Source organism: Protomyctophum parallelum, assembly GCF_964188405.1.
Source record: "Protomyctophum parallelum genome assembly, chromosome: 3".
Lineage (NCBI taxonomy): Eukaryota > Metazoa > Chordata > Actinopteri > Myctophiformes > Myctophidae > Protomyctophum > Protomyctophum parallelum.
In genome coordinates this window covers 49,364,162-49,376,907 of record NC_139698.1, presented here as the reverse complement: position 1 = coordinate 49,376,907, position 12,746 = coordinate 49,364,162, and the positions used below count along the sequence as shown (strand labels likewise).

Genomic DNA, 12,746 nt, shown 5'->3' with positions numbered 1-12,746 from the left:
TGTTGTTATTTCTCCGTGCCACGTGTGTGTCGCAGTGCGATCCGGGTGTGTGTGTGTCTCGTCTTGGCCACTGACACCACGGAGCTGGGTTGAAAACGCAGGGGTAGTGTCGGTGACGTATCGCGGCCGCGGAGCACGGGCGTAGGTGGCACTTCCACATGCGTCATGGTCTATGACTTGCCGAACTAAACTGTGGCTGAAGAGTGCGCACACAACTTGTTACCGGCTCAAATGTATATATAGATGTATGGGAACTCTGTGTCATATAAAATATTGTTTACATCACCTTGAACTGAAAAGAGAACAGCGAAAGATAGAAAGAGAGACAGGGAGAAATGCTCAATTTCCAGTCCAAAAAACACTTTTGTTCTCCCAAAGTGAGCATTAATACATGGCATGCTGCGGTGTAAAGGAAGCAGGCAGAGAGAGAAAACAGAGATGTGGAGTTAGTGAAGGGAGCAAGATGAGAAAGAACTAAGGGGGAATAAACCAGTATTAGTTATGAAAATGGTGCTCCTCTCTCTGCGGTCTGCGTTCTGTCTAGACAAAGCCAGATGGACTGCAAGCACAGTCACCTCATCTCAATTTCCTTTCATATGGTAAATTACCACAGTACACACAGCAATCGTACTTAAGTGCATGCAAGGAACAGCCAAGCACTGGGAAGTATTCAGAAAAGACACAAATTAAGTTTTTCTCTGTTGTTTACCCTGTTGTTTGGTCAAAGTATGAAGAAGTGCTTGCTCAACCATTCGTACCGCCGCATTTATTCTCGTTACAATGCCCTCTAGCCAATACCTTTACTTATTCATTCCTAACTTCTTAACCTCAATCAGCCATTTTGACTCACAGCAACAGGGCTGACAGTAAAGGGTCTTCTTTCTTTACACCCTGTGTGTGTGTGTGTGTGTGTGTGTGTGTGTGTGCGTGTGTGTCTGAGAAATGGCAGACACACACACACACAGGTATTGGCTGTGATCCATAGTGTAAGAGTTTCTATGTGCCTGCATTTCATCCATATTTGTATGCATGTGTACACGATATACTAATTCCACTTCCATGATACCCCCCAATTATCATCAAGATTGCCCGTCATCTTTATAAAGAACTTACAAAAAAAATGAAAGTATCAAGTGCTTTACACGCAAAAATGAGTACCGGTACAATACTACAAGAATAGGAGCGCCCGCTGGCCAAGTGGTCCAGGCGCATGCCACATATAGGCTTTGGCCTGAGTCCCGTTCATGACGACCTTTGCTGCATGTCTCTCCCTCCCCCTTTCCTGTCCATCTTCACTGTAACTATCAATAAAGGCACAAAAGCCCAAAACAAATCTTTAAAAAATAAAATAACACAAGCATAAGGGACATGTAAGCAGTTCTAATTATAAACTACCCCTCAGTATGGACTTCTGTAGTCCAAGTTCAACTACAAAAAAAGAATAATCCTGAATTGATTGGAGTGATAGTGATAGTCTTTCATCAAATGTATGTATGAGTGCGAGTATGTGAAGCGCGCGTGTGTGTGCAAAACTGTGCACGCTACTCAAACCTCAGTCCATTCATTGTGTACTGTGGTTTCTGGATCAATGGGGCACTGAGGAGCGAGGAGTTCCACAGGGCTCTGGCCCTGGAAGCACAGCTATACATCACTCTCTCCCCTCCTCAACCCTGCCGACACTGACTGGTCATTAGGAGGAGCACAGAGGAGATGAGAGCAGAGGATGGATGTACACTAGGGAGTGAAGGAGAGTAGACAGTTGAGGAGAGCAGGGCAAACACTCCCTCGGTGTGACAGAGCGGCGATCATTTGGCTGACAAAATGGAATGATAAATTAATAAGACAAGGAGGACAGCATCAGGCAGGGGCGGACAAATTGGACACTTGTCAGTTGTCATTGCAGCCATCTCGACAGTTTGACAACGGCCCAATTTGTCCGACAGCTTCGTGCCATGACATTATCGTCTTGGCTTTGATTTGTAGGTTTAGAGGATTTTATTTTCACAGAAAAACTCTATTTTTCTGTGCATGGGAAACTAAAGGACAGTGGGCCCATTTTTGCATTGTCAAAGTCAACAATACAGATTTAACCGTGTACAGAATATTTAGTCATCGTAATCATGACGTTTACTATATATAGTACTACATATACACACTCCAACCTGCCTAGAATGTGGAGGTTTTATGGCAAAAATAATAATAAGTGTCAAGGTGGGGCACAAAAAAGGCAGGCATTACAGCTGGACTCACAGTGCAAAATCATGACAGCAGGAGCTAGGAAAGGTGAACAGAGGATGTGCAAAGAAAGGAACATTTCATGTTAATTAAACAGACCCACAGGAACGCGGCCAGGGTGCCTGTCTGGTTCCGGCGAGCCGCCCCACGTCCGAAACGGTAGAGAAATGACAGAGATGTGGCCGGGGGGTACCTCTACTGTACTGTACTGTCAATGTACTGTACTGTAACACCCCCAATCATACAGTTAATGTGTGTGTGTGTGTGTGTGTGTGTGTGTGTTACCAACGGCTGTGCAACAGTGACACTTGGTTGTGAAAACCAACCAAACGCTATTTTCGTGCTCGGACACAGGGACAGAGTAGACCCAGGGACACACATAGCTACTTAATGGAGTGGTTGCACCACTCAAAAATGGATGGACAGAGGAAGAGAGAGAGAGAGAAACTAAGGTAAGGTGAACCCGTCTTCCATTAGTGCATGGAGTAATCTTTCTCCACTGGGCTTGTAACGGCTTTCTGTTAATACAACATGACAAGAACCCTAACCCACACATACATTAAGACCCATTCTCTTCATCTTCTCCTCTGCCCATCTCTTTTCACTCTGTCAGTTTCTCTCCCCATCGCTCACATATTCTGGTTGCTATGCAGCCACAGATCAAGGCGGCCTGCGTCTCTGTACTGGTGATTTCACAGAGCCTCGTCTTACACTGGCTTTACCATCCCATTGCCACACGCACACTTCACACGCTCGGGCGGATGTACATGGAGGAGGCAGTGGGCGGCTGCGGGGGAGTGAGGGAGAGGCAGGGAGGACTTTAACCCATTCTGACCCGAGATCAGATTCATACGAGGTTTCCGACTGGACACACACTGGTCTGATGAACCCATTCTGACCTGAGATCAGATTCTAAAAATGTCAGTCGTTCTTCGATTTTTCAAAAATAGCAGACCTACAAGCTCGTATCGCGCCACTCGGTGGCGCGATATGAGCTTGTAGATCTGCTATTTTTAAATAGCTAAAGCATAACATGATGCCAACACCAAAATGGGTGCCCGGTCAGAATGGGTTAAATAACCCTGTCACTGTCGTACAGACAGAGAGGGCAGAAGGTTTGATCGGCCACTCCAGCAACTGCTTTTGTGTTTTCTGCCGCCTCGTCACACCAGTCAGTTCAAAGTCCATGAAACGGTTCCACAAAGTGATTTACAGCTTAGAGGGGCCAATGGATGCCTTTCAAAAATCTGACCAGTCTGAAGTGAGGGGATGCACTGTACTGTACTCCTCTCTGGCCTGTGTGTGTGTGTGTGTGTGTGTGTGTGTGTGTGTGTGTGTGTGTGTGTGTGCAAGAGCGCACGCGCTCGCTCTAATGGCCACTTTAGGTGTTGCAGCGCTTGCTGCGCTCAAAGTGCTGTACAATGGTCCATTCATTCATACAGTGGCAGGTGAAGTGGCGAACAGTCAACACCAGCGTCCTCACTTCCCACATTCACACACCAGTGGTGGCAACCACTGGAGTGGAGGCACTGTGCAGGGTTCAGTGTCTTGCCTAAGGACACTTTGACATGTAGACAGGAGGAGCCGGGATTCGAACCGCCAACCCATGGATCGTTGGACGACCTGCTCTACCTCCTGATCCACAGCCGCCCCGAACATACATACTCGTACGCATACATACATACACACATAGCTCCGCATAGGAGTGGCGATAGCACCACTCAAAAACTATGGATATATATGGATACAAGATTTCTGCCCAACAGCAACCATATCTCACATACATACATAACCCATTCTGACCTGAGATCAGATTCATAACGAGGTTTCCGCTGGACACACACTGGTCCTGATGAACCCATTCTGACCTGAGATCAGATTCTAAAAATGTCAGTCGCTCTTCGATTCTTCAAAAATAGCAGACCTACAAGCTCGTATCGCGCCACTCGGTGGCGCGATATGAGCTTGTAGATCTGCTATTTTTCAATAGATAAAGCATAACATGATGCTGACACCAAAATGGGTGCCCGGTCAGAATGGGTTAAAGAGTACAACACATACGTATTGAACTCATGTTTGTGTATGTGTGCATAAGTCAGTGAATATGCGGTGGTGTATTCATTACACAGATCCAGCTCAGTGGAGCGACATAACGAACAGTGTGACAGGAAGCAAGGGGATTAAAGTGAAAAGCAAGCAGGAGAGGGCTCCAGAGGACGACAGAGAGCCCTCAGCCTCCAGCTCACTGGTAGTTAAGGGCGGGGTTCTCAAAGGGGTCAGAGTCTATCAATCAAGTTTGCACGGATTAATTACACAGTAATTAGCGTAGTCTCATTATGAGCCGCGCTATTGACTGAGCGGGATCACACCCCCCCCTCCCCCTGACAACAAGTGTCTGTATTCTCAACACTTTAATTAGTTGCAGTTCAATTTCAATTAGCTTGAGAAAACACGGTTGGAGTTGAAGAGTCAATGAGTTCACAGAGGAGTCTTCTGACTGACTGTGCGTGTGTGTGTGTGTGTGTGTGTATTAGGGGCTGTTGGCTGACGTCAAAGTGCGTTAAATTCCCGGCAGAATGAGACCAGAGCCTGGTGGCGCCAGGTAGCGTGGAATAGCAGTTCTGAAGGCCAACAGCGGAAGCCTTTTCTCTTGGCTAATGAGTGAATCACACCGCTGCTACTTGCATGCTAATGAACTGTTCTGCCAAGTCTGTATCATTTCTGATTCTTGGTCATGGAACAAACAGGAAAACGTGAATTAAGGGGATGATTATTTGCCCATCAGAGATGTGTAGTGGGTGAAACATTTCCTCTGGATCCCCAATGCCTGTTGGCCTTGGATCAAATCATTTGTTCCTCCACACTGTCCCTTTCTTGGCTTTATACCTACCTCACATATACAAATACATTTAAAAGACTACATTTAAGCGAACTGCCCGGATTATTTTCAATGAATAACACAGGTGGTTTATACACTGTAAAATGCAGACCTCTGTAAAATGCAGATTTCAATATTGATTTGACGGCACTCACAGGATTGGTTCACCTTACCTTGCTTGCCAAATGAAACCGATTGGATGGCCAAAATTAAAAAGAGAAAGAGCGAGTGAGTGAGTGAAGTGAGTGAGGTGAGTGAGGTGAGTGAGCCTTACCTCGTGAGACTTCGAGGTCTGTGCTACAAAGCCTCCACCATGGAAATGGACTACGAGGTAGGGAGATGGAGGGCTGCGCTTGGTCTTCATTCCCAGAGACAGGGAGATAGAGCCCCCCTCAGCACGGGTCAGAGACAGCAGAGCTTCACTGTCCTGGAGACAGAGAGAGTGAAAGACAGAGAGAGAGATACTATGACTTTGTGGACAAGGCAAAATTATTTCTAATGTTTTGAACTGCCTACAGGCTCAGAGGATCAGCAAACAGTGAATCACAGTGTTTGTTTGCTAACTCTATTGAATGTCTGCAGTCTGTGCACACACTGCAAACAAAGGCCCATGCCTGATAGTGTGTTCTTGTGTTAGCAACAGGGCTCCCTTCGAGAGTGGGGGGATAAGCTACAGTGCTACACTGCGCTGTAGCAACTTGCTACTAGCAATGGCGGCCAGGACTGCCACAGAGAAACACTTATACCCATGTAGGGATGAGGTAGGGAGAGGAAGATGAGAAGAAAGGAGGGAGAGGGAAGTAGGAATATTCAGGGTCTGAAATTACATTTAGATGGAGAGCAAGAAAAGGAATGAAGTATGGGAGGGATTTTGAGGGGGAGACAGTGCGGTGCTCAGTGGCCTTGTGGTTAGAGTGTCCGCCCTGAGACTGGGAGGTTGGCGTTCGATCCCTGGCCGGGTCATACAAAAGACTCTAAAACCCATTGGCACTCAGCATCAAGGGTTGGATTGGGGGCAAGTCCCTTCGACACATGTCCAGGGGGTGTACTTGTACACCAAGCTGCCTCACGCTACAGAAACAAGAGATAGGCTCCTGCCCTATGGGCCTCATGGCTCGGCAAGGCAACTTACTTACAGTGCGGTGAGAGGAGGCCAGAATGGAGGGAGGGATGGAGGCAGAGATGGAAGGGTGTCGGGGAAAGGCAGGCTTGAATTTTGCAACAATAACAATAGGATGCCTTTGTTTAGTTGGAGCGAGTTCAGTGACTCAAAGTATTTTGCTAATAGCGTGTCTGGTTAGATGAGAGAGAGAGAGAGAGAGAGAGAGAGAGAGACGCAAAGGGGAAACCTTAAGATTATTAATTAGGAAAACAATGATCTGTAAGAAGACATTGTCTTTGTGACTGCTATGTGTGATGGGTCTTAAAGAGCCTAATGAGGAAAGCCATCGTTTGTTTAGCCAAAAAGAGCTGATCTAGAAACACCCAATCTAGAAGCAGAATGTCATATGACGTGAGGTTAAATAAGAGGGAGATCATGTGACTGAAACACGCAATTCTCTGAAATGTGTGAAAACTGAAACCAAGACATTTTTAATAACTATAAATAATCAAGCTGTGAAATTCAACCAGTCGGCTGACAGATTGAACAGCGTGTTATTGTACAGCATTTAAACGTGCCATTAGACTGTAATGGGAACTGTATTATACAGGTTCCAGGTTACCTGGCCTTCACGCAAGTCATAGGAGATGAGCCTCATCTGGACGGGGGCAGGGCCGATGTGTGCCGATGGTGCTGCTATGGTTACATACGTGGTGGGGTTGGTCACCATTGGCAGGTCAAAGGGTATGGCGGGGACGGAAAGCGCACGGTTCACTTTGACCTGGGTGGACGTCATACTGGCCAGACCCTAGAGAGACAGAAAGCGAGAGATAGATTAAAGGATAAAGAAAGAGTGCATAGTTGAGAGACAGAAGTGTGCGTGTGTTTGTGTGTGTGGATGTGTGTTTTAAGTCCGACTCACCGACAGGACCTCAGTTTCTGTGATGTTCCAGAAAGTCTTCCAGAAATGCACGTCCAGGTTCTGGGTGATGCGTTCGAACTCTGCGCCCCTCAGCTCAGGGTCGATGGCGTACTTCCCAGAGTTGAAGAAGGAACTCGCTGCTACGCCTGAGAGCGGAGGGCGAACACGGAGAGGGCAGGGGATGGAAGGAGGAGAAGGGATGGCGGTGGGTAAGAGGAGGGTAGAGAGTGGAAGAGGAGTTGAGGAGAAGGAGTTTGTAAAAAGGGAAAGGAACGAGACAGGCGTTGGAGCAGTGGTAAGGAAAAGAGAGTTGCAAGGTCAAGTTAGCAGAGGGGATTAGATAAACGGGAGGAGAGAGTAATGAATTGTCAAAGACAACGGACAAGAAGAAAAAAAGAAACGACATTGGGAGATGGAATTAGAGGGAGAGAATGTTGGGAGTGCTGGCACATTAAAATTAAAACATCACAACACATCAACTCACTGAGACAGAAATGGAAAGAGGGAGAAAGAATAGAGATGAAGAGAGAGAGAGTGTATAAGCAGTGATTAAAAGTGACCACCTTTGGTTTATTTAACTAGCATGTGAGCTCAGAAGCCTGTGCAGTTTAATTGGCTTTTAGTTTCATTCACAGCAAATTAAAATGTTTTTTTTTTTACTCTCTAGCGGCCAGCTATGTCGAATAGTGCCACAAAAAACAGTCACTGTATACACTATACAGCGTCAATTTCTTCTACCAGGCTAACAAATCGATTCTACGGGAATTAAATGTCCAATGCTACTGTGGTAGGTGCTATGTTGAAACAAAACAACTTTTGTTAAGATCCACACACACACACACACACACACACACACACACACACAGTGAGATCAAGGCTGACACTATGCAGCTTCCGTTCCCATGACTTCTCTTACACTGGATGCTGTGTGAATTGGAATCTACGGAAGAGGACAAAGTCTGCACTTTTTTCTCAATATGAACAGCCATGTGACCACTGTGCTCCAAAGCAACCTCCAATGCAGAAGATAAGGACATCTATTCTAATAACACCACTTAAGCTCCATTCCAAAAATGAAAATAGAAGATTTACAAGCTCACAATGAGATTATGAAGGGGGTGCATATACGTTAGTTAGACATACTAACAGTCCAACAGGCATTAGTCCGACAACACCATTGCTCCCGACATGCATGGCCGGTTAAAACTAGCCCGTGGTTGGTTAAAACTCACCCGTGGCTCCCGACATGCGTAGCAGGTTAAAACTAACCTGATTGATTGAATACTTTATTGGCAGAAATATAATCAGTACAGGGTACAGTCAAACAGAAATGTAATCAGTACAGGGTACAGTCAAACACTTCCAAATGATCACTGAAGAAAGTCCTTGCGGTCTAGTTTCCATTCAGGTCCTGGGTATTCAATTCATAATCATGACATGAAAAATAACAACAACATTCAAATCATCATACCTGTGGCATGCGTGGCAGGTTAAAACTAACCCATGACAGGTTAAAACTAACCCGTGGCTTCCTGTGATGTTTAAGGTTTGGGTAGGGTGTCAGACTATTGCCTGTCGGACCAAACACCCATGCACCCATTGTGAGGTTGTAGACCAGCTATTTTAGCCATTTGGAAATTCTCCAGCTATAAAAGACACATGCCCAACCTAAAACTAACTAACTAGCTACAACTATCAGGGATCACAGACCCCCACATCTTCACTTTGTCATAATGCCTAGTGCTACAGAAGACTATGAAATGGGTGAGGGTCATTATAGTACTCACCGACGGGTGCAATATCTCCTGCCTCCACTGTGGCGCAGCAGAGAGCACAAGACACAGTAAGAGCAGGGAGGGACCATTTCTCAAGGCTGCTTAGTTTACTCTCTACGTGTTGGATTGCGTGTTCAAATATTTGTTAGTGTACGTATGTTCCAGCGAGCGAGCGAGCATGTGTGTGTGTGTGTGTGTGTGTGTCTGTGTGCTCTTAATCATGCCTCTGTGCGTATCTGTGGATGTGCACGCGTGCACTGCATGTTTAAAACATCCTGGAGTCCCTGGGCCAACTGGTGTAACTCATATATATTTCAGAGCATGAAAGAGCATCGGCGATCAGAACACACAAAAAACATCAAAAAGTTACACGCTGTCGAGGGCCGGGGAGTCATATTGCAGCGGAGCAGTGCGGATCGAGAGAATGATCAGTGAATGAGAATGAGGTAGCTCGACGGCGGTGTGTGTGTGTTCTGTGTGTGTGTGTGTTGTTGAACAGAAACAAACCTATTCCTGACTGGTGGCGTTTATAGTTGTCTCCGAAGGCCACCAGGCCAATGGCAATGGTCTGCAGACAGGGCCGAATGCCTGGGCTGAACTGGAGCAGAGGAGGAAAAACAAAAAGTGGTATTACAGAGAATAAGAGAATGGGGTTGGGGGTCGTAGGGAGGATAGAGGAATGGATGGTTGGGGGAGGGAGGTAGCTCGGTAGAAGAGGGAGGACATCAGATGATGGGAGACATGAGAATGAATGAATGAATGAATGAATGAAGCAAAAATCTATAATTGGGCATTCACTGTAGCTTCAAAGTTCAGTGTTTGAAGCATGCTGAAATGCTTGAAATGAAAAAATGAAAAAGTAGGAGCGCCACAGCTTTTGTTCCCCCTTCAATTTTTGGTCTTTAGGCCAATTAATTCCTCCCCACACACATTTGTGTTATTCTATTACTGCTGTTGTATCCTACTGGCTCACCTCCCCACTGGGAGGATGTGTAGAGCCTCCGTCCTACTCCTCCTGCCCAACACAAATATCAACCTCCCCGCCCGGGCTTCCCTCCCCGAACCCGGGCCAATTGTGTTAGCTCAGACAATCGACAAAGCCCAGACTCTGTGGTGGCAGGAATGCACTCAATTCCCTTCCCCATTCCATCCATCCACATCCTCCTCCTCCTCCTCACCTGGAATCCCAGGCAGCGGCCATAGAAGCAGCCCTTATGCATGGAGCAGTACTCGCGGACGAAACTCTGGCTGAGGCCACTCTCCTCCTGGAAGAAGAGGTTCCCGTGGCTGTTGTCGTGCAGCAGGCGCTGGGCCAGGTAGAGGAGGGCGCGGAGCTGGCACAGTGCACTGGAGTACGCCTCCATCTCCCCGGCGTTGTGCGCCGCCCGGAAGAAGATGCTGCGGCGGTTGGCGGTGATGTAGCGGCCCTTGTGGATGATGTGGAGGATGCAGCAACGTACCACCTGGGGAGACGTGCAAAAACAAAAAATATATATGATATTTACAGGATAGATGGCTCCTATGGGGGCCCGTGTGCGCGTCTGTCTGGTTGCGAGTCCATGGCTAATCTCCCAAACCACTGGATCGCTCAGTGATTTCTGAAGATTTTTGAAGTATTTTGGACCACATACCCCAATATCAGACCGGTACAATTCTATTCTGCCCAGGACGGGTGGAGCATTTATGTGGTCCCCGAGTAGGCCGAAGCCAGAAGGGCACCATTCTAGGTTACAACAAGAACAAATGACATAAATGTCAATTGTGACTATGGTAACAGACTTGAGGACAGCGGGTCGCAATGTGACACATTGTGACCTTGTACATCTGGCCCGTCTAGCATTTGAATGGACAGGTATCAGTCAAAAGGGAGACATCGAAGAGGATTGACATATATCCATATATGGAGATCTAAGGGTTCAAAGTCAGATGTAGAGTTGTTGGCCAATATTGATCACATCAGGGATATCCATATATGGGCTTAATTGCGACAACAGGTCACATTTACTATGACATCAGGGTTGTCGACGAGACCTGGGCACCATATATGGGGGCCCATGTATGGGGATTTTGAGTGACTGACTGACGGACAAAAATGTACGATTTCATAGTAAATGCGACCTGTGGTCGCAATAACTATCACATGTGCAGTGATTGGAAGTGGTCTTCCTGCTCTTCCATTAAGGAGAATTCCATGCAAGAAGGCTTTCTTACCTACGGTATATTTGTAGTTGTTACATCCCCACCAAAGCGGTCCAGGTGTTATTTTGTGCAAAAGTACATTATTGGCTATTTCCCCATATATAAGCCCTCAATGGGGTTAGGTTGTTAGTGCTAATTCGCTTATTTCCATCTAAATAAGTAGTAAAGTGTGCCGCTTGGGATACTACTTTTTGAGCGATGGAAATAAGCGAGTTAGCACTACAACCCAATTCCCCATTCAATTCAATTCAATCCATTGAGGGCTTATGGTAGGGGAAATAGCCAATAATGCACTTTTGCACAAAACACCTGGACCTCTTTGGTTACAAATGAAGGTAAGAAAGCCTTCTAGCATGGAATTCTCCTTTAAGCAGGCTGGGGAATGTTGCTCGGTTGAGTGGTATAAATTTGGTCTCATGGACTCTCCCACACGACCTTTATGTAAAGCACTCACACACACAAAGTCTCCTTCATCATTTTTGTTCTGAAATTGTTCCTTGGTATGAACAAATCTCAAGTATGCTTTTAGACATTATTTTTGGAAACAGCAAGAAGGCACTTAGAATTCGTATTATTCTTTATGCTAATTCAATTACAGTAGTGCCAAACTACTAAACGTTTTTAGTTTCCAAAATAAAATGAATAAAAGAGTTCAACTAATTGCTTAGTTTTAAAGTAAGGATGCATAACTGATAACATAACCCACCCGGTCGGTAACTATGTCGTTTCTGAAACGACATAGTTACACTACAATACAGTACAGAGCACAGTACAGTACAGTAACTATAACAATAGAGGGTATGCGCATGACATCATCATCAAACTAGGAAGTTATGCAGGAACGCCTACTGAGTGGTAAAAAACTACTTCCTGGCCTTGACAGCCCAGACATCCACACAGAAAAGTCCTATCTGATTGCATTAAACAACATTAAACAATGTTAAACTCACTTGGCATGTTGCTTTGCCACTCGATGTGCCATTCACTTAAAGCATGCGCATACCCTCTATACATGTCTATACAGTAGCACCGCTCACTTCACACAGGTGTGATTGTTTTCTCTTTTTTAAGCATTCAGAACATAATGAGGTCCCTCGTGTGTTTGAATTTAGCAGGAACAACGGCAGACAGCCCTGTGGTGGAGCAGATAGTGGCCGAGATATCCTCCTTTTAAATTGCAGTCCTTGAAGCAGGAGGCTCTCCTGGGCTTTTTGACTCATTTAGGATTACTGTGGTGGGCTCTCAGAAGGAAGGGGTTAAATTAAGAAGGGGCATGTTTTTAATCACTGGCTGGACACGAGCACATTGAAATCTCACCGCTTCACTCAGGGTGTTACGCATTAGTCCAACCAGCACTATAGGGACTAAAATGGATTAAGGGGGGGGGGGGGGGGGGGAAGAGCAAGAAAGAGGGACGAGAAGAGGGGAAAAAAGACCAGTACTCATTTTCTTCGTCCACTAGATTTGTTCGATAGTGGTGGGCGGCAGCATGGGAAGTATAGTGATGTTTCATCAATAACCCATTCTGACCGGGCACCCATTTTGGTGTCAGCATCATGTTATGCTTTAGCTATTTAAAAATAGCAGATCTACAAGCTCATATCGCGCCACCGAGTGGCGCGATACGAGCTTGTA

The 12,746-nt window shown here is 46.1% G+C and overlaps 1 protein-coding gene across 3 annotated transcripts in view; it reads right to left on the bottom strand.

Moving 5' to 3' along the window:
- lipeb (lipase, hormone-sensitive b) overlaps positions 1 to 12,746 on the bottom strand; it is a 49,150-nt gene that overhangs the window by 16,370 nt on the left and 20,034 nt on the right. For all 3 annotated transcript variants that reach the window (XM_083761457.1, XM_083761458.1, XM_083761459.1), the window contains 5 exons: positions 10,091 to 10,375; positions 9,420 to 9,510; positions 7,138 to 7,283; positions 6,838 to 7,023; positions 5,388 to 5,540 (listed from right to left, as the gene is read on the bottom strand). In XM_083761457.1, the coding sequence (XP_083617583.1) occupies positions 5,388 to 5,540; positions 6,838 to 7,023; positions 7,138 to 7,283; positions 9,420 to 9,510; positions 10,091 to 10,375 (861 nt within the window). The remainder of the gene's footprint in view (positions 1 to 5,387; positions 5,541 to 6,837; positions 7,024 to 7,137; positions 7,284 to 9,419; positions 9,511 to 10,090; positions 10,376 to 12,746) is intronic.